The 24,666-nt window shown below is 45.5% G+C and overlaps 14 protein-coding genes across 14 annotated transcripts; 6 read left to right on the top strand and 8 right to left on the bottom strand. All coding sequences in view use genetic code 12, as the record gives it.

The window, feature by feature from the left end:
- Positions 1–186: 186 nt before the first annotated feature.
- On the bottom strand, positions 187–2,259 carry CJI96_0002196 (dipeptidyl-peptidase III; the record flags this gene model as incomplete). Its single annotated transcript, XM_029035713.2, has 1 exon — positions 187–2,259. The coding sequence occupies one exon, from the start codon at positions 2,257–2,259 to the stop codon at positions 187–189; it is 2,073 nt and encodes a 690-aa protein (XP_028890955.2).
- A 1,189-nt stretch (positions 2,260–3,448) lies between these two features.
- CJI96_0002195 (uncharacterized protein) lies at positions 3,449–4,378 on the top strand (the record flags this gene model as incomplete). The annotated part of the gene is made up of 1 exon (XM_029035712.2): positions 3,449–4,378. One exon carries the CDS (start codon positions 3,449–3,451, stop codon positions 4,376–4,378), a length of 930 nt encoding a protein of 309 aa, XP_028890954.2.
- Positions 4,379–5,195: 817 nt separating this feature from the next.
- Positions 5,196–6,704, top strand: PBP2 (Pbp2p; the record flags this gene model as incomplete). Its single annotated transcript, XM_029035711.2, has 1 exon — positions 5,196–6,704. One exon carries the CDS (start codon positions 5,196–5,198, stop codon positions 6,702–6,704), a length of 1,509 nt encoding a protein of 502 aa, XP_028890953.1.
- A 110-nt stretch (positions 6,705–6,814) lies between these two features.
- On the bottom strand, positions 6,815–8,935 carry OPT8 (Opt8p; the record flags this gene model as incomplete). Its single annotated transcript, XM_029035710.2, has 1 exon — positions 6,815–8,935. One exon carries the CDS (start codon positions 8,933–8,935, stop codon positions 6,815–6,817), a length of 2,121 nt encoding a protein of 706 aa, XP_028890952.2.
- Positions 8,936–9,304: 369 nt separating this feature from the next.
- On the bottom strand, positions 9,305–10,318 carry SNF4 (AMP-activated serine/threonine-protein kinase regulatory subunit SNF4; the record flags this gene model as incomplete). Its single annotated transcript, XM_029035709.2, has 1 exon — positions 9,305–10,318. The coding sequence occupies one exon, from the start codon at positions 10,316–10,318 to the stop codon at positions 9,305–9,307; it is 1,014 nt and encodes a 337-aa protein (XP_028890951.2).
- A 1,377-nt stretch (positions 10,319–11,695) lies between these two features.
- ZRT2 (low-affinity Zn(2+) transporter ZRT2) lies at positions 11,696–12,790 on the bottom strand (the record flags this gene model as incomplete). The annotated part of the gene is made up of 1 exon (XM_029035708.2): positions 11,696–12,790. One exon carries the CDS (start codon positions 12,788–12,790, stop codon positions 11,696–11,698), a length of 1,095 nt encoding a protein of 364 aa, XP_028890950.1.
- A 2,073-nt stretch (positions 12,791–14,863) lies between these two features.
- Positions 14,864–17,413, top strand: CJI96_0002190 (uncharacterized protein; the record flags this gene model as incomplete). The annotated part of the gene is made up of 1 exon (XM_029035707.2): positions 14,864–17,413. The coding sequence occupies one exon, from the start codon at positions 14,864–14,866 to the stop codon at positions 17,411–17,413; it is 2,550 nt and encodes an 849-aa protein (XP_028890949.2).
- Positions 17,414–17,490: 77 nt separating this feature from the next.
- Positions 17,491–17,961, bottom strand: CJI96_0002189 (mitochondrial 37S ribosomal protein MRPS8; the record flags this gene model as incomplete). Its single annotated transcript, XM_029035706.2, has 1 exon — positions 17,491–17,961. The coding sequence occupies one exon, from the start codon at positions 17,959–17,961 to the stop codon at positions 17,491–17,493; it is 471 nt and encodes a 156-aa protein (XP_028890948.1).
- Positions 17,962–18,314: 353 nt separating this feature from the next.
- CJI96_0002188 (uncharacterized protein) lies at positions 18,315–19,085 on the top strand (the record flags this gene model as incomplete). The annotated part of the gene is made up of 1 exon (XM_029035705.2): positions 18,315–19,085. The coding sequence occupies one exon, from the start codon at positions 18,315–18,317 to the stop codon at positions 19,083–19,085; it is 771 nt and encodes a 256-aa protein (XP_028890947.1).
- A 62-nt stretch (positions 19,086–19,147) lies between these two features.
- Positions 19,148–19,912, bottom strand: CJI96_0002187 (polynucleotide 3'-phosphatase; the record flags this gene model as incomplete). The annotated part of the gene is made up of 1 exon (XM_029035704.2): positions 19,148–19,912. One exon carries the CDS (start codon positions 19,910–19,912, stop codon positions 19,148–19,150), a length of 765 nt encoding a protein of 254 aa, XP_028890946.2.
- A 40-nt stretch (positions 19,913–19,952) lies between these two features.
- Positions 19,953–20,636, top strand: CJI96_0002186 (U4/U6-U5 snRNP complex subunit SNU23; the record flags this gene model as incomplete). The annotated part of the gene is made up of 1 exon (XM_029035703.2): positions 19,953–20,636. The coding sequence occupies one exon, from the start codon at positions 19,953–19,955 to the stop codon at positions 20,634–20,636; it is 684 nt and encodes a 227-aa protein (XP_028890945.2).
- A 780-nt stretch (positions 20,637–21,416) lies between these two features.
- CJI96_0002185 (uncharacterized protein) lies at positions 21,417–22,169 on the top strand (the record flags this gene model as incomplete). The annotated part of the gene is made up of 1 exon (XM_029035702.1): positions 21,417–22,169. One exon carries the CDS (start codon positions 21,417–21,419, stop codon positions 22,167–22,169), a length of 753 nt encoding a protein of 250 aa, XP_028890944.1.
- A 195-nt stretch (positions 22,170–22,364) lies between these two features.
- Positions 22,365–22,907, bottom strand: CPR3 (peptidylprolyl isomerase; the record flags this gene model as incomplete). Its single annotated transcript, XM_029035701.2, has 1 exon — positions 22,365–22,907. One exon carries the CDS (start codon positions 22,905–22,907, stop codon positions 22,365–22,367), a length of 543 nt encoding a protein of 180 aa, XP_028890943.1.
- A 177-nt stretch (positions 22,908–23,084) lies between these two features.
- Positions 23,085–24,512, bottom strand: ENT3 (Ent3p; the record flags this gene model as incomplete). The annotated part of the gene is made up of 2 exons (XM_029035700.2): positions 23,085–24,367; positions 24,437–24,512. The coding sequence occupies 2 exons, from the start codon at positions 24,510–24,512 to the stop codon at positions 23,085–23,087; spliced, it is 1,359 nt and encodes a 452-aa protein (XP_028890942.2).
- Between the last annotated feature and the right edge of the window lie 154 nt (positions 24,513–24,666).

Genomic DNA, 24,666 nt, shown 5'->3' with positions numbered 1-24,666 from the left:
TATATCAAAGTATCGGGTACTCTAACTTCTACTTTTTCAACGTGCGTAAAATCGGCCCGTTACTCCTACTGCGCATTAGAGGAGATAGATGCGAATTAGCATCGACTGCTTGAGGCCAAATGAACGGATATCAGCTTTTGAGCTTCATGTCTTTCTAAGTAAACTTATTCTTTACTGTTTTACTGGCTAAACTGCTCTGTCTACGAAACTCTGGATCATTCCGACCTCGGACTCCTCGTACTCGCGCACCTCAATGTTACCCTGCCCATCGAGGAATGTGTTAGCCTGGATAAGCTGTTTGCGAGGCAATTTTTTCTCAAGAACGACATCTCTGAACTTGGCGTATTCCTCTGTAACGCCAGTGATATTGCTGTAGAAGGCTACGCCCTCTTTGACGTTGGCTGAACACTTGTAGACGTGCAACTTGTGCAAGAAATCTCCCAAGGCCTTCACCGCCTCGTTATCCAACTTAGACTCATCTACAACAAGCTCGAGGTCGCTAAACTTCTCCTTGTCTTCATACTTGAGCGACACGACGCCTGCCTTGTGTAAGCTCTTAAAGATTCCAAAACGGGCTTGCATGTGTGGCTGTCCCCATTTCTTGGAAGCTGGGTCCCAGAACTCAAGACCGATCAAACCAGCACGAGCCATCAAAAGCGTAGCAATGAGCTTGACATCCTTTTGATCCTGCACCTCCTTGATACCAAAGATAGGCAACACCTCGACAGGTTTGTACAAAATGAGATACAATGCAACCAATTCAGCACGACACTCCTCGAAGGAGCCCGCAGTAGTTCCGAATAAGGAGCCCCATGTCTCACTTGGCTTGTAGTATGTAGACAATTCTGGATGAGCGCTCTTGTCAAAGTTGAACTCGCCGGGAGAAGTCTCTTGTAATAACTTACCTGTGCCGTGGCCCAACAACTCATGTAAACCAACCTGGACTTCAAATGAGTCGTCTCTCCACTTACGAAACTTTTCCTGTAACGAGGCGGAGACAAAACTGATCACCTCTTCTTTCTTTGGGTTTTTAGGGTTGGCGCTCAAAACATTCCCCAACGAAACGTTCTTGAAGCCGACGTTCAATCTAACATCGTCGTAGTTTGGGATGTTGATACCTGCTGGAACGCCTGAACCAGCAAAAGTCAAAACTTCCAAGGATGTGAAGTCTGGTGGGGTGAAGGTATCCTTCTCGTAGAATTTGTCCCAAGGCAAGTATGGAATCAAAGTCGAGGCATTGTTGACTAACGTAGCGAATTTGGCAGTTCTGTCTTGGTTCACCATGGCAACCAAACCTTCCCATTCTCCACGAACACCTGAAGGATCCCTGTAAGTTTCAATGAAACCAATGTTGGATTCGACTTGTGGACCCAAGTCCTTGACCCACTGGATCTGAGACTCTTTGTGTGCCTTCATCGAACCAGTCTCAAACGATTGAGCGTAGAATTCAATCATCTTCTTCTGGGTTTCATTAGCAGCGTGCTTGCCTGCCTCTTGGATGTTCTTGGTAATCTCAATGAATTCCTTGGAGTGATCGCCAAACTGGATGGTCACGAGAGCTCCTGACTTCAAATAAATAGCATCCTTAGGGTAGTAGTCGACGGTATTTTCCTTCAAAGCGCTCGCCACAAGCACCACGAACTCCGAGTCGGACTTTTTGATCACTCTAGTGTTCTCGGGCATGATTGAACGGTCAGCCAAGGCAGCATTGATGGCTTCAATTTCTTCCTTCTTGATCACAGAGGCACATTCAGGGTAGTAGTTCGATAACTGACCCTTCTCTGGCCAGCCCAACAATGCGGGGGAAGTGGCGAATAAGGGCTCCTTGACGATGTCATACAATTGAGCCAATTCAGGCTTGTTGGCTGCTTTCACGATTGCTGCAAAATCCTCCTGTGCCACTCTAGGCACAAACTTGCTATCACCAAATGACTTGTAATTTCCCAAGTTGCCCAAGAACTGAGAGGCGTACTCCAAGTACTGGGTAACAGCTTCAGCAGACACCACATCCTTCAAGATGCTCTGGTACTCTTCATTGGACTTTGGCAGACCCAAAGCTTTGTGAACACCCAAAATCAAGTCGAAGATCGCCTCACTCTCTGGCGATACTGACCTCAAAACTGCTCTGGAGCCCCAGTGAGCGGCTCTCGAGAGGTAGTGGGCATAGAGCTTAGCTTCCGTAGTGGGCAATTCCTCGAAGTGCTTCTTGGCAGATAACGAGATGATGGGCGCCTCCTGGTCGGCTAATAAGGTGGACATGCTGATAATTGCAGAATTGGAAAAAGAAAGGCGGGATCTGGTGATCTCGTTATGGTCCACTCCAGCTGTACCCAGTAGGCCTGTGCAGGTGTAGAGCCTCAGGCTAGTGCCACAGGAGTAAGTGGCACTAGGATGGAGTCAGTTGGAGAGGTGGGTGATAAAAATTGGGTGTTTCAAAGATTTCGCTGATGATGGTTGGTTTCAGATGGGCATTGCCAAAGAGCGAGAGTTTTGAACGTAATTGTCAATTGCTGCAAATCGGTAGGAGTGAGTAAGCAGCTAGGTGTGGCAACACACATTAACGAGGCGAATATGTAAGGAGAGAAGAATTGAGTTGATGAGCTGAAAGTAACGTCTCTTTGGCTCATTTATATGGAGGGATTTGGTTGGAAAAGAGGATGCTGGGACTGCAGTATACGAGTTCTGGAAGAGGGAACTAGTTCTGGGAAAACATAAAAGGCTAATGTACTGAAGATTTGACCGAGAAGGGTATAAATTGGATTAATGTGTAAAGTAGTCGTAATGAAGTAGCCTTTTGTATTTCCCCAGTTGAGGTACCTTATTTTTCTACTGCTCCCAAAAATTTGCAACATTGTGGTGTATGAGTAATGGCTGCGAAAAAGTCTTTGTTGTAACCTGATATTAGCACAAGTAATACAATATCAATAATCAAAGTTAGTAGAATATGTATTAGATCAATAATTCTCCCAGTCTCCAGTGCTTTCTGCGATACATAAAAAGAAAAGAAAGAAAAGAAAAAACTAAGTCTGTTATCGATGATATTGAAACTTTAGTATTTCACAGAATGCATGTCTTAGAAGGTGTCTTGTAACTAGACTACAGGCAGTAAAGCAAAGAACTATAATATGGACTGCTCCATACTTAAGCCAGCCCATGCAATCATAAAGCACTGAATATATTGTAAGGATCTGTGGCATGTCTCAAAAAGGCTGCGAAAACACTTGAAGGAATTTGTAACGTCATTATATCATTCTAATCCAACTCTCATTAGATAAGCTTCGAAGTCTCGAACTGAATATAAGAAAATATTTCCTAAGAATTTTTGTTTTGTTCGATATATCCTTAATATTCAAAACGTATATGCACTGGCCCACTGTCCATAGCCGTAGTGCTGAGCATACTCGCAAGCTGCAGTACACAGACATCAATACTACCTATCCTTCTAACCATGGCTCGTGCAAGTGCTAAGAAGGAGGACAAAAAGCCAGATCCGGAGCCAATCAAAGAATTAAACAAATCAGTGAACAAAGCTGATGATGAAGATGATGATGAGTACGATGAGGATGAGGACGAAGATTACGATCCAACCAAGAAGGCGCCAGAGGAGGAACAGGTGAGTGACGTTTCAGACAACGAGCCCGAGCCAGACTATTCAGCAATAAATACCGGGGTAAGTCAAGTGAGGACTCGAACACAAAGGTATGAGGAAGAACTTAATGGTGGGCCAAGGAAACGGAAGCTTGATACAAGTGGTCTACTAGTGGACGAACTGAGTGTTGATGTAAACGCAGTCTTTGAGGCACTCAAAAGCGGCAAAGTCGAGGACGACTGGTCGGATCTTGTAAAAAACGGTCCAAACGAGGAGAAACCCAAGCTGACCATGGAAGATATACATGAGACCCCCATGATCACCATCGAGACTTCTTATACTTTTGCAGGCAAATTAGTCAAGGAGCTGAAACAGGTTAAAGCAGACCTGGCGGAAGCAAAGGCCTACTTGAACTCTACGAGCGGGATTACGCTCACAGGGGAGAATGACGGGCAGAAAAAGCTGTTTGTCACTGTGGTGAGGAAAGTACAGGGTACGGAGGAGCAAGTGCCGCTAATGATCAAGCTCAAAAGGCCATCTCTCATAGACAAGTTTCTTCAAGGAGACAAAAAAAGCAAACTTACAACGCTCGAAAAGTCACGTTTGGATTGGGCCAGTTACGTGGACGAGAAGAAAATCAAGGACGAGTTGGCCCTCCACAACAAGGCAGGCTATTTGGACAAGCAGGATTTCTTGGGAAGGATGGACGCGAAACGAGACGTTCAATATCAGCGGGCAAAAGAGCTCGAGAGACAGCGTCAGTGGCAACTCCAGCAAAAGAACGGGTAAGTATTGTAAAAACACTGATAAGACAAGATTCCATTCGCTGGATTTCTTGTATTTTTCAGAGTGTCGCGAACGATTGAACCAATTTATATCAGTTCATGAAGGTGAGCTCTTTTGGTGAAATTTGTGGAGAGTCACTCGCAATTTAATACGGGGAAGGCGGAAACCCTCCAGTCAAGATATTCAGAGGCGTGACGAAAACTGAAAGTATTGGCTAAACAATTCCAAGAATGGGTGTTAAAGTGGAACATTTGAAAGCATCGGATTCAGAGCACGAGTGGAAGATGCAACGACCAGTATACTCAAAAGCAGATCCTCATGCGGCCATTGCTGAATAACTTCAGCAGCAGATATATCACAGCTTCAAAGGCACAATCAACTCGATACAAATTCCAACAGCAAGATCTCCGAGATGCACAAGCTTGCACAAGCTTCTTTTTTTTTATCTCTTCAAAACTATTCCTTAGCACCTCTGGAACTGCCAGCCCTGTAGATCACCTCTAACTCGCTCAACATGCGAAAGTACAACAACAAAGATTTGGTCACGACATCAAGCTGATCACACGACTTAACTACAAGCGCCAAATACAATTTACTATTCTTTCCAATTTTTTCATTATTCTTGCCTGTCTTGTCGACCTGACCCTGGCGTCAGGAGCACTGTCCACGTGATCAGACCTCGTAGGATGCGACAGTATGAAAAAAAAACGAGGGAAGTGCCAACCAGAAGCACTTCCAACTTTCTCTTCAGGCGACTAATAATTCTTCCTCTTGTCCCAATCCTCATTCCCCCAATTCTAAGTTCTTCTCTAATTAAAGGATGTCAAACGTGCTCAAAAGAAAGAATGACGAAGTGGAGCCCCTGTCGGCGGAAAGTGACCAGCTCAACAAGAGAGTGGCGCTCGACAGCGAACAACTAGAGGAGCATGAAAAGAAAGAAGAATCGTCCCAAATGGCTCCTACTCTCAGTGACAATGCAAACACCTCTGATAAAGACACTTCTCCTTCCTCTGAAGATGTGACCAGTAAAAAGGAGGACGTACCTTCTGCCGCTGCCTGGCCCGACCTTGGACAGGTTTCCTCTGAGTCCACCACTGAAAGCGACCCTGCTGCTGCCTACAATTCGGTATCCAAGCCTGTCTACCGGGAGAAGGAGGACAGCACCACCGTGTCCCTCCGCATGTACTGCCCTGTTAAAGAGGCCGGAGTGATTGTGGGCAAGAAGGGCGAAACCATCACTCACCTCCGTGAAAAGGCCAACGTGAGAATCAATGTGAGTGAAAACTTGAAGAATGTGCCTGAACGTATTGTTTCTGTTAAGGGCTCTGCGGAGAACGTGGCTCGTGCTTTTGGTCTCATCACAAGAGTCATTTTGGAGGAACCCGAGGATGAACCCGCCTCTATTACGAGTAAACTGTACAACTTGAGACTTTTGATCCCCCATCCGTTGGTGGGTTACATTATTGGCAAGCTGGGGTCCAAATTCAGAGAAATTGAGGAGAACTCAGCTGCCAAGCTCAAGGCTGCCGAACAGCCCTTACCTTACTCTACTGACCGTGTGTTGTCTGTCAACGGTGTGGGTGATGCTATTCACATCGCAGTCTACTACATCTCTCAAGTGCTCTTGGAGCACAAAGATGTCTTGAAAAAGCAGAAAGTTGTGCTCTACAATCCGGCCAATTACCGTCACCAGATGCCTTCGGCCAATCCTCTTCAGAACATGGCCATTGCTCCTCAACAGCCGCCCCAATTGCCATTCATGGCAGGTGGTCATCCTCAAACGAACTTGTCACCTCTTCAGGGCTTGGCTGGAATTCCAGGCGTTTCTGATCCAAAGAATGCGTATCAACAGCAGGCTAAACCGTACAATTTTCAAATGATGTTCCAGCCTTCTGTGAGACCAGAATACCCTCCTCAGCCTCCTGCTCATATGGTTCAGCAGCCTCTAGGTGGTCCCAGCCTTCCTCCACAAAACTCTTTTACCGATGAACATGGAAACACTATTGTTGGTGATGTCATTACCCAGATGCCTACCCAAATAAGTCTGAACCCAGACAAGTACAACGAGGACGTCTACGTCGCCAATGCTAGCATTGGTTCCGTCATCGGAAAGGGAGGTAACAATATCAAGCAGATCAGAGAAGCCAGTGGCTGTACGTATGTGAAGATTGAGCCAGACCAAAACCAAACGCTCCTTCTAGGTGGAGGCAAAGGTCTCACAAACGTCCGGAAGTTGACCTTAACCGGCTCATATCAAGCTATTCAAACTGCAATCTTTCTCATCAACCAGAGAATAAGTGCAGACAAGGAGCGAAACGGCATCCAGTAAATCATTCTTACGAAATGAGGAACGAAACAAAGACCATCATGACTTTATATAGAATGACTTTGCTCTGATTATATCTATTAATCACCTAATCACCTTTGAGCACCATCTCGTCATAGATGAGGAACTTTCAAACTAGTCATTAGCATTGTAAACCCACTAAATAGACCTTCACCGAGGACCAATCCACTGCTTACAATCACCATTTTCACCTTCTCGTCCTTCCTTTTCCCAGCATATTTTAACCATACAAATGCAATCAACCCACCAAGAAACCTGGCCAAGGTGAAGTTAGGAGTGTTGTAAATGCCAATACCAACTGCCACACCGTTGGGTAAATACTTCAAGTACTTGTGATGTCTTGAGTGAGAAGGTAGAATATTTTTCACAGCCGAGATCAAGCCGAACACGGCACCAAAAAGAATGCAAAACTCGAATGCGTGTGGAGGAAGACCCTCACCTGTCACGAGACGGGAACAGTCTATCCAAACCACAGCCGTGGGTATTCTGAATGTTTGACTGGGAATTTCGTAAACGGAGTTGTAAACCTTGTACATGATGCTGCTAACAAACACTGAATAGACCGTGCCGATCATTTGAGCTGCAAATTGAGCTTTGGGAGAAGCTCCAAGTAAATGGCCAGTTTTGAGGTCTTGCATCAAGTCACCAGCTTGTTGAGCTCCTGCTTCAGCGATGCCACCAGCAACCAAGTTGACAAGGATTCGAGACGGGTGATTGCGTGGAATGAAAGCGGCAAATATTAGCTGGGATAACTTCCCTATTCCACTTACCGGGTTCAAATCTGTCTCTCCTAACGCACGAACACCCAATATGGAAAAAAAGAGGGCCAACACTACTGCAATGAACGTAGCATAATGCGGAATGAGATCCCCAAATACCGCTTTCATGGCCCACATACAAACGATCGAAGACAAAACAACTCCCGCTATAGTAATCTTATTACTGATCAAATGCACCTTCAGAAGGTCAGCAAACGAGCTTGTCTCGGAAAGTACTTCAATCTGGCTTTCAACTGCATCGTAGCTCACAGTGCCGCCAAGAAGTCTCTGATGCACCTCAGAAGAAGAACGAGTCACCATTGACGTGATACCTTCATGTAACGACTTGTAGGTGACCACAACGAATGACACTATGGAGTCGGCGATCATCACGCTTAAACTTAGCCAAAGAATCCAGCCTTGGCCACCAGTGACCCAGTCGTCGATAGGTCCTGGGGCCCAGCCCAAGTACTTTGACAACGGCGCCAATACACCCCATCCGAGAAGAGCACCGAATAACATGTACGAGACTGACGGAAGACCCATGATAATTCCCTGGCCTATGTATGCTGGGGAGGGCTGGAAATTCCACTGATAGACTCTCGAGAGCTTGTGGCCAAAGATCGGTAGAATCTTGAGTATGGGGATGAAGTATGCTATAAGGGTGTAGAGGGCTGACACCACGAAGGTCACAGTGAGGAACCGAATGTTAGTACGATAAGCCTCCTTCTTTTGAGCCAACTTGATCTCCCGAGACTCCGAAGGCAGAATCACCCCACCGTGTATATACTCAATGGAAGAGCCCGAGTCTGTAGCATGTTCATGTGAATCTCCACCACGCGGATGATCTTTCTTCTCATCGTACAACTCTGTACCATGCAAAACAGAGATGAGCGTAGCGGTGGCGCTTCCAGAAGGAAACGGTAGCTTCTCCTTGATGATCACTTGCTTCCTTAGCGGAATTGCAAAAAACACCCCGAATAAAGATAATCCGAGAGACCACACGATTAACTGGGAAAGCGAGAGAACTATCTTGGAGCCGGTGCCACTTTCATCCTCGGTAAGAAACTTCTCAATGGCCGGCACTATTCCCACAAGCCCATACGCCAATGGTCCCGTTCCGACAGCAACGGAAACACTTTGGATATAAACATTCTCCACGTCGGTGAACAGCTTTGACCACGGCGAAAGTTTAAAAATAGTAAACCCTAGCAATGCCGACGGAAGTGACATCATCGACACCCACCCCGTTTGTAGACCAAATTGAAAATTCGATATGAGCACCACAGTTCCGATCATCAAGCCAACAATGGTTGACTTGATTGTTGCCTGGGGAAGTTCCGCTTTTTCCTCCCATTGGAGATGTTGTTGCAAGCCAGAGACACCCTCCTGTGTCTCGAATTCGGTTTGGTCCCGAATCAGAGGCAGCAGGCTCTTGCTGTTCGGGCTCTCCATTAGCTGCTAAATAGCGGAATGAGATGAGTAATTGTGGATGCGAATGATGCCTGAGGTTGAACCGATTTTCTTTTGGAAAGAAGTACTATTTGAATCTGTCAAGGAAAAAAAAAGTGAATGTTGCTTATAGATGCTTAGTAAGACATAGGCTATTAGATTTTCAGTGCCTCTATCGCGTTATATTGCGATTGCGGAATCTATATCAATTATGAGTCGAGGGCGCGGAGCCACCTATCGGACTTACATCCCTAAAAGGGCAAAGCTTTTCTAAGAGAGAAGCCAACCACCGTGATCTCAGGACCAAAACTGTCGCAAGTACTGGATCTGTTTTGCGTGAGAAGAAATCGATCTTATTATACCACCATGTCTCTAGTCCTCTCCAAAAAGTAAGTAGTTCAAGATATCGCTCAACGTTATCACACTCACCAACTTTCCCTCATCGTCCACCACGAACAACCTATGAAGTCTCGACTTTCTGATTGTGTCCATAATCGTGCTGAGTCTGTCGTTCTGCGTGCATGTGTGAACACCTTCGAAGTCTTCAGGTCTCCTAAGTAACGCCTCTCCAACGCTCAAGTCCAAATCAGTGTACATACCTGCCTTCACCAACGCCAACACATCAACGGCTTCGTAGACGTTGACTAATTTGCCTTGTTCGTCCACAATAGGAATGGAAGAAACGGACTTGTGCGATAAGAGGTGAATCACCTCAATCACCGGCGTGCTCATGGTACAAGTACTGATATCCTTTGGCCGATTCAATCCGGAAATATCACGAATAGGCTTCAACAACATCTTCGTCTCCTTGCAGTTCAACGCCACAAACTTTAAGATTCTATATTGCGTCAAAACGGATACAACAATTTCACGGTGGGTCTTCTCGTCCTCGTCAATCAAGGGGATTCTCCTGGCCTTCGACTCCAACATTTTCACACAAGCCTCGTACAAGGATTTAAATGGGTGAATGTACACTGTTTCGATGGGTGCTACCCCGATATCCTTTTCAATGTCCCTCAACCCATCAAGGGTCAACTGGTCGACGAGCTCAAACTTTTCAGGAAACTGGAAGTAGTACTGAATAACGTTGATAAAATCACTTGAGGTCAACAAACCAGCAAAACGAGACGTTTTGTTACTCCACAAGGGAGCACTGACAATATTGTTTTGTAGCAAGATGTTCAACGACTTCTTAACCAACAACGACGTGTCCAACACGATCAAGCGGTATGATACTGGCAAGACATCGTACGATGTTTTGCTTTGCAAGAACAAGCGGATGGCCTTGATTCCGATTCTCTGGTCGTGTTCGATCTGTTCGGCAGACAAGCTTTCGATATAGTCATTTGGGGTGTAATTAGCCGATTTCGTGGAGAGTTCGGCCATATTGCGTTGTTGGAAAGAATTATCTATTGTTGATTGAGATGTTTCAACAATTATATGTGTTTGTGTTGAGGTATGGGCTAGGGTTCAGGGTGTTGGTTCCGTCGTTAGAAGTATTGAGATTGGCAAGTGGTGCTGTGTGCAGGCCACCATACTGGGAAGCACCAGGAGTGGTGTTAATATCCTTCTTTTCTCTTGATTTTTTGAGTTTTGTGAATGATTCATTGATTAGGAAACTCAAAAAGAGGCCGCATCATGTCCCCTTTTTCAATGATGGTGTTCATTCCAGCTCTGACAAGTAGTATATTGGATTTTTCGCTCCCTAAAAATGCATTGAGTTGTCAACCTATGATGCCTCGTAATTAATAGAAACTCTGGTCATATTTACTTATTTAAAGACCAAGTATATCAATCCTAAATGCTTGTGATGCGATTTCTGGTCAATACTTATTGCTTAGTCATATTCAGTTAAATGAAGAAGGCTCTTTTGAATTAAAAACTATCTATGGATGATGACACAATGTTTATGGGAATAGTTGGTTAGTAAACAAGTAGAGATGATTCAACCCCTCAAAAAAAAAAAAAAAAAAATCACTATTTATCCCCCTAACATTGTACCATTTGAGAGTGTGGGTGAGCTCGATGGCTGCGGAAAGTATTAGGGTAGACGATGAGACTCTTCACTGAATCTGTAAAGATGCTTACATAATATGTCCCATTGGTAGTAAACAGGGAAAACTTTCAGTTGCCGCAAGTTCCAAGACTCGTGTTCGTTCTCATTTCTCTGGTTCAAAGTTGGCCATTACGACAAAGTCGTAATATACGGGCTGGTCGGGCTGACGAATGAAGGAATCACTACGACTGCAATATAGTTATTGTCTTATAGATGCATACTTTGATAATCATTCGACCTTAGTAGCTCTTAATCTTCACACGCAAAGGTCTCTATTGTATAACAGGAAGCTTGTGTTTGGTCCTATTCTCATTGCGCTCTTTCTGCCTTGTTATATGTTCAAAACCTTGCAGTAATCCACGATTATTTAATCATTTTGTGCTTTATACTAGTGTGACCAAACTGTGCCCTACGTTGGGAACATCAATGCTACAAATCACATATATTGAAACGCCTACTTCATCGATAAAGATAATTAGTTTATTGCAAATCGCTTAGTAAGCCAAACTAGTAGTCCATTTTGAAACAAATCGAGTTATGGATGGCTATCTATGGTATCGTCACGATCCTGCTGCTTCTACTAGATGGCGTAGAGATTAGATGCCATTTCATCATCCACTAAAACAATCAACATATGAACGTAGTTTAATACGTATTGGCATTAATCTATTAGCGCAAAGAAGTAAATATTAATCACGAAGAAATCCTTAGGCCCATCTACCCAACAACGCCATCAAACCGGCACCAACGCACATGATGACGTAGGCGACAACCATACGCTTGAAACCGGCGTCACCCTTGAAGTCATCAGTGAACAAAAACTCGTGGGCCATCAACTCAACGAGACCGGTGTAAAGCAAAATACCGGCAGAGACAGAGTCGAAAACTCCGTTCACAATCAAAGCAGTGTGCGAGTCCTCGGAGTAAGACTTTCTCACACCTAGACCAATGGCAATGGCGATTGGAGTACACAAACCGTAGGCAATGGCCAAGAGCCATGGGGTCCATCTCTTTGTCTTTGGCCATGGGGTGGCGGCAATTCTAGTGCCCAAACCCAAACCTTCGAAAAGCTGGTGGAAAACAATCACTGGGTACAAGGTCTTGAACTCGTCGCCGGCAGTTGCGAGAGACAAACCAACGAAAACAGAGTGGAAGATGATACCGAACTCCAAGACAAAGATGGCCAACAATTTACCGTAAAAGCCCTCAATGTCCTCCTGGTCGGACTCTGGAGCAGTGGTGTCATCATCCTTGTGCTCGTAGGCGTGAGAGAAGTGCTTGGGGTATGGGTTCTCACCGACCTCGTTGGCGCTAAGTTTAGCTTCCTCGTCACTCTCAGTGGTGTTCTTGACGTAGTTGCTAGTGTCACCAAAGTGCGAGTGAGAGTGGCCGCCCTTGTTACCGTCAATCTTTTTGTCGACGTATCTGAAAGCCAACAATTCACAGAAAAAAATAATGAAAAGAGTCACAAGACAAATAGCGTAGGCGTATGGGTAGACGCCCCATGCATCGCCCAAGCACTCATTACCCAAAGCATCGGCAGCAGGCTCCAACAAGTGGATGAAGGCAGTAGCGATAATGACACCGGAACCAAAGAACTTGGCAATGAAGAAACACCAACCAGGCAACCTGATGAAGGAGTATCTGGAGGATAGGATGGGGAAGACGGCACCAAAGGAGGAAGCCACCAACACCACGAACACGGAGGAGATACGAGCGCCCAACATACCGTTGTACTCGTTCTCACCGCACTCTTCTCTCTTGACGAGAGATTGCACAACCTGACCAACAGTAGAGTCCATGGTGACTGATATGAGGGAGATGGAAGCTTTGTAAAATCAAAAAAAAAAAATGAAAAATGTTATGCCCTGGAGGATGCCACCTTTATATTACGATGCAGCAGGATAAAGAGGAGAGGAAAGTAGTGCCAATCGAACGACTGCACGAACGCCGAAAGCCAATCATTGACGCAGTGCTTTAATGAGATGCGCCCTGGATAATCTGGTACAAAAAGAATGGACGCACCTTGTACCACAACCACCACGGTACCTCTTCCATCACCAGGTAGTGTCAATGCACAATCGCATAAAGTGGAAGATAGTTGTCATACTTCCATGACCAAGAAAAGGTGTTCGAGCTAATGCAAAAAGCTGTCAAACTGCGGTTGCAGGCTGTCAAAGCTGTCAATTATTGTAAGCGAGAGCCAAGACTCATGAGAAGGTTCTTGGCAGAAATTCTCGTCAGAGGCGAGAGTTGAAATCGACCGGAACCAGGCAGGAAATTTGGCTTCAGGCGGCAATTGTCTGGCGCGGCTGCTTGCATTGTTCAGACACACTGCGTAACTGAATTAAGACGCTTTGATTGGCGCACATCTTACCCTGGTGGTAGTGTTGTAAAACCGCAATGGATGTCACTGGACGTTGTCGGACCACCGATGAAGTAGTCAGAGACAGGATGTTGGTGTAGACAAGGACAGCCTTAGCAGGCCCTGCACGACTAAGTTTTTTTTTTTGTTTCTTTTTTTTTTTGTGGAACACCTGCATCACCAAACATCTTCTTCTGCTCTTGCTGCCTTTGATGCTGTTATTCTGTTTGTGCCCTTATTCTGTTATGCTGCCTTACTCTGCCTTAACTCTGCCATCTCGCTTCCACGCAGGCAGCTCGCAATAAATGTGTCCATTGAGGAGCTTCTCATATGAATATCTGGAAAAAAGTGCAACATGCGGCTTGTTTATGACATTGGAGTTTCTGTTTTAGAATGTTTGTCAAGTACCACTCCTCGCATCCTTTGCTTCGCTAGACCCTAGTACGTCTTAGGCGCCTAAGATGGCGATTCCTCTGAAAAGTGACGAGAAAGCGTCGCTAGCGAGCCGCAGCCACGCCGATGAGCGACTAGCGAGATGGCTTGAAACTGTCGATGCAGCCTGGCTAATTCTGGTCACGAACAGTTGCGATGGCTGCACTTAGAGTTTAAGACACTCTTCATTCGGTGTGATTTTCTCCTGATACTAGATTTTTTTGAGCACGCAAAACACATCGAGCAGAGTTAGTCTGCTCAGGGGAAAGGTCAAAGATAATGAGGGCTATAGAGAGCGCTTCCCTGTGTCTCCTTCCACCCTACCACCATTCATCCTTCATCGTCAAACTTGCAATGCAGCTTAGCTCTTGACGCAGCACGCTTAACCAACTCTTCGAATTCCCTGCTTCATGTCCCTATTCTCGCTACCTTCTTTTTGCAACCATTGTGGTCGCCATCACCCATTGTTCTAATTCACTCTCTTCGAGGCAACCTCATACAATAAACCCTCTCATCCTTTGCTGAATCGCAATTCACATAAATTCAATTCGAAAGTCAAATTTATGCAAAAACAGGAACAACTCGCCAACTTCTGTATGACCTTCTCTGAGACCAATTTTTTGAAAGGCTTTGTGGCTGAACTTCGTAGGAGGCACATCTCGACAACCTCGTATATTCCCGTTAAAACATACCCTTGAGGTTGCCGGTTTGCGCTTTCCCGGGGCTCCTAAAGATACCTTCCTTATCGCTTCAAGTCTTCCCAGATTACGTTTATCCAGCTCCTACGGTAAAGTTCATTGCGTAGACGACACCGCCGGGTATCTGCCGTCCATCCAGCCAGAATATCAGTTCTATGCTTTTGCGAGTTCAAGTAACCAAAAGTTATCAATATCTCGTGGGTTACGCTCAGCCTTCCTAACCCTACTTTCGAACATTGAATTTAATATGTGATATGGGGTACTTCTGTTCGTGTGACTACACATTTTAAGGTGCGCGCACGTCCACCTGAAAGTACAAGGTGTTGGAGTCCTTTGCACCCACACTATTATCAAGTTCAACCAATTGCACTCGAAAAGCTATGTCAAGCACCGCTCCAGAATCCTCTTTGTCAAGAGATGAAAGGCTTGCACTTGCACGGAAAAAATTCGAAGAGGCCAGAAAAAAGTTACCCAAACTACCCGGCTCAGAGACAACAAGTGAACAGCTTCATAAGACAATCGAAGAGCAAGCAGCCACGATAGAAAAATTGAGAAATGAAAATAACGACCTAAAAACTGTCAATCTGGACTTGAAGGAACGGATCAAGGCTCTTGAGCAGAAATTGGGCACCCAGGCCAACACAGAACAGCCCGTGGAGGATTCCCTGAAGTTGAGCAAAATCGACGATCTCCTTGATGATGACTTGCTTGACGACGAGTACTCGCATTTCCCTCATAATGGACTTGAAACTAGTGGATTGCATGATTTGGGGGCACCCAGACCTGCCTCAAGCCGATCAGAGGTTCTTCGTACATTTTCCAACCACCTGGAAGCCGACGAAAAGGCGTTCGAGGATTTCGATAAGCAAATTGATGCAGGCCTTCTGGACATTGTTCTGTCGATTGTAGGCCGTGTAAGCACAGAACAGCCTGAGCTCGCACCCTCTGAGACACCTAGTGTGGAACCCAGCCAAGCTGAGTCTGTTAATGTCTCCGATGCCGAGAAGGCAGGTGGTGGTAAGACGGAGATTGCTGTTGATCACTCAATTGAGAAGCAGGCCTCAAAGACTGATGATGTTGGACCTGATCCAAATGACTTGACAAAGATCACCGATTCCTCAGTGGACGAGACCAAAGAGCCTAAAGAGAAGTTGGTCGAAGCTAGTGCTCTCGAAGGTAACGATGGTCATCAATTTGCTCCTAGCAAGCCTAATCTTGATGAGTTGGATCTCGGTCCCATTGATGATCTCGATGACAATGAAGAGGGTGCAGCTGCTCATGTTCCTGACAATGCACCAATGGAAGAGAACAAGAACAGCAATGAGGAAAATGAGGGACAAAACGACGTGCAAAGTAAGCTCGACAAGCTTGACTTAGGTCCAATTGATGATGAACACGTTGGTATCACTAATGAAGCATCCGAGAATCCACTTTCTAAAGAGATCGAGTCAAACATTACAGAGAACTTGGGCACTCTCGACAAGAACAACGAGACTGCTCCACATGAGGAGCCTGTGAAAGATAGAGAGGCTGAAGAAGTCAAAAACGAAGCGGACGAAAAGGATAGGCTTGAGGCTGAGCAAGTTCAAAGAATAGAGCAGGAAAGAGGCGAGCGTGAAAGAGTTGAAGCTGAAAAGTCTGAGGAAGAGAGACGCAAAGCTGAAAAAGCCGAACAGGAGAGACTTGTGGAGGAAAAGGCTGAACAGGAAAGACAAGAACAGGCTGAGCAAGAGAGACTCGAGCAAGAAAGACTTGAGCAAGAAATACTTGAGAAAGAAAAACTTGAGCAGGAGAGACTTGAGCAGGAGAGATTTGAGCAGGAGAGACTTGAGCAGGAGAGACTTGAGCAGGAGAGACTTGAGCAGGAGAGACTCGAACAGCAAAAACTTGAGCAGGAAAGACTTGAGAGAGAAAGACTCGAGATAGAAAGATTCGAGAAAGAAAAACTTGAGAAACAAAAGCTAGCGCAAGAAAGGCTAGAACAAGAAAGGCTTGAGCAAGGAAGGCTTGAGAATGAAAGACTCGAGCAGGAGAGAGTCCAGCAGGACCAAGAAAGACTTGAGAAGGAAATAGCTGAAAAAGAGACACTTGCCAGTGAGAGAGCAGAGCAGGAGGGAATCGGTAAAGAAAGACTCGAGGAAGAAAGACTTGATGGGCTTCCAAAGAATGAAGCCGACAAAGGAATAGCTGAAGGTGAAAACCTCACGTATGAGAAGGACGAGCTCGACAAAGTTGAGGAGTTGCTTGCGCGGGAGGAGACTCAAAATCTAAAACAAAAAGAAGACGGATTAGAGGAAATTGCGATTGAGGATGATCTCCTCGGTGATCAGGACTTGGATATCAAGGGTATCGGCCAAGAAGATGCCAAAGCTGAAGAGACCCAACCAGTTACGAAACTTGACGATCTCGACTTAAATGAGGACGTTGACTCAGGTGATTTTATGGATAGGGTCAAGGGACGGGAAGCTCCAGTCATCGAGAAAGATCAGACTGACTCAAATGTCGAACACAGCACCACTAAGTCATCAGAGAAGGCAAATCCTGACGAGGAAGCGTTTGCCAAGGGCCTTGAAAGCTTTCTTGGCGATGTCTCGCTCTCGCAACACAGTGATGCTCAAAAAGGAGCTGAAACCATCGATATTGATTCCCTGCTTAGTGAAAAGCCTGACATTAAGGATATTGACTTGAATGAATTTGATAAAGAATTGGAGGAGTTCACGAGGAACGCCCCAGTAAGTCAAGAAACTGGTAAAGGCGTTTCCGACGTGGCTGAATGCCCTAACGAGTTTGCTACAGAAGAACAACGAGTGCTTGCAATGTTTTCCAGCGATTCGGCTGATTTCAAGGAGCGTCTTATGATTTGGAAGGGATGGCAGGTGGATATGACCTCATGGACCTCTCAAGGATTCCCGCCCAAAGTTGCACTCTGATGACTTACAAAGAAGAAAAAAACTAAAAAATTTCTAATGCACATTTCTCCGTTTCTATTTACAGTAAAATTATTTGTCTATTTCACTCTGCACAAGGCCAACCCATGCAAATCCCTCTTAGCAGCCTCTTGAATTTCAACCACTTCGTTGTCTGGGGTCTTTAAAAATATACATTCAGCAGGTTGAAGAGGCTTGATAAATCTTACAGGGAATCCCGAAGCCAAAGCCTTCACTTCCGTCAAACTCAAATTGACCTTTCTTCCTGGTTTAGACACCAATTGGAGATCTCTGATCACAGGGCGATTATCTCTGTATTTCAAGCCGAGCCACAAACGGCGAGTGGCAATATTGTCGGGCGTAACGTCCACGGGCTTCTTATCTGGCCCAACGGTGGATCCCTTTTGTACAGAGGATATGAATCCTTCTTTATATAAGTTCATGGCGACTTGTAGGTGTAATCTTGACAAGGGCACCGACGTGAGGCCAATGTTGACATTGGTGCAGTTCTTCAAATGAGCACAAAAGTTAGCTAGACTAACCAAGGACATGGCCTATAGGTAGATGTTGAATTATGAGGTTTTTATGGATGTGTGAGATAGAAGAAACCTTCACGGTAAGTGGAAATAGTGAAAAAATGCGATACAGCGTTAGTTTGTGCAGGATTCTTTCAATTGTATGGGGAGGAACCCCAAAGCCTGGTTTCAACTAATTAGCGAAAGTTGGCTCTGTGATGGCCATTGATGAGTAAAATGGTTGATCAGGATGTCGAGGTGGCCGACCTTGCCAAAACAATGTAACAAGGCTTTGTGGGTGTGTCATCACGTGCCTCGAGCCTCTTTATCTTAACGAGCGGGAACATGGTGCGACTTCAACTTTCACCAGAGACTTGCTACCACTCTCAATGTTCAGACATTTGACTTTCAGAGCTCGGGCCCCTGCTTTTGGTCAAAATTGCCTATCATGGCGCCGGTATTCTTCCGTTCCCAAGAGAAATGTTCGTAGTCCTGATCAGGGCCCAAAGTTGAGGTACCTTTTCGTGGTTGTGCTTGCGTCTTATGGGTTGTTGCATTTGGTCACCCAAAGAATGGACAAGAAGAAAGCTCCGCAAACGTCTTTTTCTGAAAGAGAGTTCCAGGAGTACGAGAAAAGAACAGGCTTGAGAAGACGTGTCAAGTTGATTCCTCCAGAAAAGAGAGATCAATACCACTTCTATGCTGTTCCATTCACCCTGTCAAAAAGCACTCTTGTCGAGTCGTTGGATAAGCTTGGTCAACAAGGAAGGGAGATTAAGGTGATTGACACCGAAGAGCTCATGGACAAGGAAGTCGAGCAGGAGGGTAAGTACTCATTCTTGATCGAGGACATCAGATCATCAGGAAGGTCTGTTCCAAAGGGATTGCTCACAGCTTTGGTAAAGAATGAAGTTCATCTTTACATGAACACTACCAAGGGTCAATATGACACCGATATTGTGTTGGTCAATTACCCACAAACGACTGATGAGGCTATCAAATTTGAAAACGACATATCTGATATCCACGCATGCTTGGTACCAGACAACGAAGATGTGTTGCAAAATAGCCTAGACCATGAAAAGCTCAGAAATGTCAACAACGTCGTCGGTTACTTCGATATGGTGCATAAAGTGCAGAAGTTCAAGCAAGACAAATAGGTGAACGTCACCACATCCTTGTAAATAAAATTGTACAGTCACTTGTCAATAGATGCATACAATCACTTGTCGTAGAATTCCTCGGGCGTGTAAAAGGGCAACCCAATAGCTTCAGCAAACTTCTTATCCGAATCCAGAAAATCTTGGTCTCTTCCAGCGGCGTCCCCCACATAAAAGGATTCCAATTTGTCTATAGTGACCACATCACCAAAAACATCCTCAAAGTACTCACAAACAGTCTCAAACATTCCAGTTGCAGGCTTGCGCATCCTCTCATGATCTGCCTCTGAGCTTATCACCTTCTGTTTACCCTTTGGCCGCTTTGGCGCTGCTACTACCAATGGATAGGGCACTTCCTTCCCGAGAGATGTCACCACTTGATTTACTCTCTCTTTGAAGTTGAGGTACGATTTCGAAGACTTATCGTCTTCGGATGCGATAACACCTCCCTGGTTAGTGAAAATTACTAGAATGAACTTCTTCTCAATAATTTCCTGAATCACCTTGCTCTTAGTGACCTCACTGAACCAGCGCCAGTCGCCAGGACCACGAGCAAACGAGCCGCCAGTTTTGGTTTGCGTTAGCGTACCATCTAGGTCAAAGGTAGCTAGCCTCAATTTCTTAGTGTCCTGCCCCAATTGCTGTACAACGTAGTCCTTGAAAGCGTCCGTCCTGGGGAAGTTGGTGATACAGTGGGACCCATAGACCTTCCATCGTGCTGAGAACGATTGAGTGGCCAGTGGAGCTAAGTTCTCCAATTTCTTTTTTTCGATTTTCTTTTTGACCACCCTTGATCCTCCCAACATCGATGCAATGTCCTTACTCATTCTGTGCTAGTAGATCTCTAGTAGTAGGTCGCACTTCGCGATGTATGGTCTAAGTTTGCAACTCCTCTTTGATATGAGCGATAAGACCTCCAAAGACCAGTATGGTCGAAAAACGTGGAATGTGGAAGCATATGAGGCAGAAGCGAAGAGACAAAAGAGAAACGAGGCTTCTGAACTGGCAAAAGCTGCTGCGCTTAGACTCGGACAGGATCATCTACAACATCGAGCAGAGCTTCTAAGTGAGCTGATAGCACAAGTCAAGAAGAGAACTTTGATAGCAGATCCCGAAACCAATTTTGGAAGAAGGCGTTTTGGGTTCACTTGTCCTGTTTGCGATTTATCCTTTCGTGATACCCTAGCGCTTGTGGACCATATCAACTCGCCTCAGCATGCGAGAAAGGCTCGGGAGCTAGCTAAGTTATCTGGGTCTGGCGAGGGAGACGAGATTGTGAATGGAATACGACATGCTACTCCGGAAGAGGTTTCACAGACAATTGAAGCTCTTGTGGCTAAGAAGCTCCGAGATAGAGCTGCTTCGAGTGCAGTCGATTCTATACAAGAAAGGGTACGAAAACGAGCAGAATTCATGAAGAAACGGGCTACCAAAAGGAGGGAGAAGAGACTTAAAAAAAAGGAAGGGCAAAATGGACGAGAAGGGGAGGAGAACTCAGAGATGGCCAGGGCCATGGGATTTGAGCAATTTGGATCCACGAAGGTTGATTAAAATGAGGTGGTTCAGAAGAACGAAAGTAATGAGGTAATGAAATTCATTGGATATGTTACAGTACAGCTCTAATCTTTCTGTCAAGGGCTTCTATAAGTGGGAAAAGAGCTCCTGAAGTCAGGGATTACATGGAACAGTCATAAAGATGAAACTGTCACCGACAGTTTGCTACGAATATGAGAAGTGAAAGGTCCAAGGGCTTCTATCACCCAGATGTTTGGTAATTTAAGGACTCAGCTCTTAATCACTGTATTTCTGTTCGTCAGGTGTGTGAGTAGGTTGCAGTTTGTATCTCGCACCTTTCTTATTCGGAATACTACCCCAGTGATTTTTGCTTCCCCAGCAATTTTCATTGCCAATTGTAATATTAATGTGATATTGAGAGTGTCAAGAAAATGACTTTAGGGATATCACACATAAAATCGTTGTAAAATTGCAATTTTTCATTTACCTGAGAATCCGGATAAGAGAGGTGTCATCATCCTGGAGCGAGTGAGAATAGACAGCACTTAAATTGGAACTTCGTGCTATAAGCAGTATAGTAGAGTAGACCTTCGTATCCATTCTATTCAATTTTCACTCCACTTCAGCCCGAAATCTGAGGAGTTTAGCTCTTCGTTTCTAAGTACGGGCACCTTGAGGAAACCAATCTCTTACCTGCAGTACGCGCAAAGATTTTTGTATGGAACAAACGGTCCAATAAAAATTATAGAAAAGCGCTTTATATCAACGAGCTAACGTGTGGTGATCAAAGACATAAAAGGCAGAACTCATCCATACATGGTCAAATTCAACTTCAGCGTGCCCTTCGGCAGCTTGTTCAAGTACAAGCCCCAAAAATTTAACTATGCTTTGGAGCAGGAAATCAGGTCCAAGTTGGACTCGTTACCTTCAGTAACCAAGATATACAGTAACCCAGATGGATCGCCTAGAGTGCCTAGTGACAGTGAGTTTAAGACGATCGCTGATTTGCAGAATTTGTACTACCAGCGGAATTACTCTGAGTGGAATTTCATTCTCCCTAGAATCCCCAAGGAACAGTTAGAGTTGTTCAAGGACAATACACAAGACTTGAAGAACTTCCAATTTGTCACTAAAGATGCTGGTAAAATTATTGACAAGATCCCATACAAGGATGAAACTACTGGTGAGCTAAAATGGAGAGTTGTCAGAGAGACGGAAAAGGCTGAGGGGTGGGAAGTGCCTTACTTCTACATTGTGTTACCTGCCTTCATCTACCTCTTATACTCTAAGTACACGGCTCAGATGAAGAAGAGACAATCGGAGGGTCCTGAGTGGGCTGAGAAGGAGTTGAGATTGAGAGCCATGGAGGAGTACTTCCATGGCGACACAGAGAAGGCGAAGGAGTTTTTGTCGAACGAGGGCAAGTCCGAGAGGGAAGTTAGAGACAGAGACGACTTGGTTGTAGCAAGGATCTTGGCTGGTGACTACGACAAGTTGTCTGAGTTGAAGAAGAAATTGCCCAAGGATTTGATTCCAAAGGTGGAGAAGGATGAGAAGGTGACAATCTAAGGAGCCCCTTTGCAGCTTCAAAAGAATCAGGCTTGCTCATGGAAAGAAAAAAAGCTCCACCAATTACCACAGACGTGAAATACGACATCTCTAGCCGGGTTTCACTTAATTGTACATCTACACCTCATCATCACGTCCTTTTACATTACAAATGCATACAGTAAAAAGATCATTAGACCTTAGCTTATCCGTAGCCTACTCTTTTACCTCGCCAGATTCTTCAATGACAATGGCGGATCTGGTCTGGCCGCTTCCGGAGCCTTCGGCCTCAATAGCCTTGACAACGTCCATTCCCTCAATTACTTCACCAAAAACAACGTGGGCACCGTCCAACCAAGGGCACGGAACAGTAGTAATGAAGAACTGAGACCCATTGGTGTTAGGACCAGCGTTGGCCATTGACAACAAGCCTGGCTTCGTGTGCTTCTTCTCAAAGTTCTCATCGGGGAACTTGGCGCCGTAGATGGACTTACCACCGTAGCCTTTGCCGGTTTCAAAGTCTCCACCCTGTAACATAAAGTTTGGAATCACTCTGTGGAAAATCGATCCGGCGTAACCAAATCCTTTTTCACCAGTGCACAAGGCTCTGAAGTTCTCAGCGGTCTTGGGCACAACTTCATCGTACAACTCGAATTTGATTGGGTTTTGTTTGACGCCGCCAATGGAGGGTGTGATGAAAACCTTGGTGCCCCAGGCTCTGGCGGAATTGGAGAAGTTTCTGATGGATGATCTGAACATGCTCTAAAAATTGAAGTAGTTATTAAGTAGGAGAAATTTCAAATTGGCTGCGAACTATACAGGGAGCAGGAAGAATGGGAGATTCAGGCAGGGCATGAATATAATAAGATTTTAGCACAAGAATAGGCTGTGTGGTACAAACAAACTTATAAAACCTCCGTGATACATATCTTGAATTCAGAAGCTCAACAAGTCGATTTCGCCGCTGTTGCCGTTGTTGGCGTTGGCGTTGGCGTTGGCGTTGGCGTTGGCGGGTTTGGAAGCTTGTGTAGAGGACGAGCCAGAAAAGTCATTGAGCCCGCTTGAATTAGGCTGGGCAGATACTGACTTTGGCGTAGATACAGAGGAAGATGGTTTCTGGGATGTTTTCGTCTTTGCAGTGGTGAAAAGCGACGAAAAAGCGTCATTCGAGGCAGCAGGCTTGGCTGGGCCAGTCAGAACGCTACCACCAAATGAACTGGTGCTAGCAGGAGTAAAGGCTGGCTGCTGTTGCAGCTGGGTATACGTCTGCGAGGGTAGCCTCAGGGCGGCTGATGGCTGGGAAATGTAGAGACTGGCCAAGTTGCTGGAAAGGTTGGAGGCACCGCCAGTATTGTTCAGAGATGGAGCCGCCTGAAAGTCGTCAAAGTCGTCGTCATCATCATCTGCGGCAGCATTAGTAGCACCTGCAGAGGAAGTACCCTGGGTTTGGGGTGGGTCATCGAGCAAGTCGCCCAAAAGATCTGGCTCTGGCGCAGGCGCTGCGGGTTTCAGAGATCTAGACGAAGTGGCGTTGACCTTAGAGGAGCCCGTGGTGCTCTTGGAGTGGCCTGGAGTGGCAGATGAAGAAGCACCGGCAGAAGCATCCACATCGTACTCCTCATAGTTGTCGTTGCCTGAGTGGCCGTTTCTATATTCGTCCGCAGGATCATCGTACCTTGCACCAAACACACCGCCATCTCCGTACACTCTGTTAGTGAAGTCGTCGTCATCTGCACCAAAACCTGGAGTGATTGACGATGCACCACCAAATGCAGCCGAGGAAACGCCACCAAATTTCTTCTGGTTTGCTCTGGCCTTCTTTCTTTCAGCACGAATCAACGCATCGTCGTTCAAAAAAGCCACAAGATTCTTCGATCTGTTTCTCACATTGATACCTTGATCTCTGCCCTTCGAATCGATGTAATGGAACGATTTCAACATTTGGATCAACGACAAGTTGGCCCTTACATCGTCAACAATCCTCTCGGACCCGTTCTTGATCAAGTAGTCCAACAACTGCAACGCCTTATATATCTGTCTCCACTCGTTGGCTGCTTTTTCCGTGAACCTCCTGAAGATGAAACTGAGGATCTCCTCTCGTTCTCGGTAATTGTAGGTGCCTGCGGCGATTTGTGCCATCAACGTGGTCGAAGCACCCCAGGGCTCGTTGTTAGTAGCCTCACGCACCTTTGCTTCCATTTCTGATAAGTTCATGGCAACTGCGGTTAGTAAAAGTCTTTGGAGGTATGCTTTATTTTCTCAATGTTCAGGTTGTGGTTGCTACGTACCATTTTGTGCTTTACGAACGTACGCCTTAGCGTCGTAAAGCGAGAAGTTCTTTGCAGCGTCCTTGAGATAGTCCATGACCCGGAAATTTGATTTCCTATAGTGTGTGTATCAAAGACACGTCGGTTGGGTGGGTGTTTCGGGTATGCTAGGAGCCGATATTTGTTCACTTTCTCAATTTCTACGCCTGTGAAGTCCCCTAGTATTGAGCTCTTGCCCAGTGTGCAGGCCA

The sequence above is a fragment of the Candidozyma auris genome, chromosome 2, assembly GCF_003013715.1.
Source record: "Candidozyma auris chromosome 2, complete sequence".
Lineage (NCBI taxonomy): Eukaryota > Fungi > Ascomycota > Pichiomycetes > Serinales > Metschnikowiaceae > Candidozyma > Candidozyma auris.
This window is presented reverse-complemented; position numbering and strand designations above follow the sequence as displayed.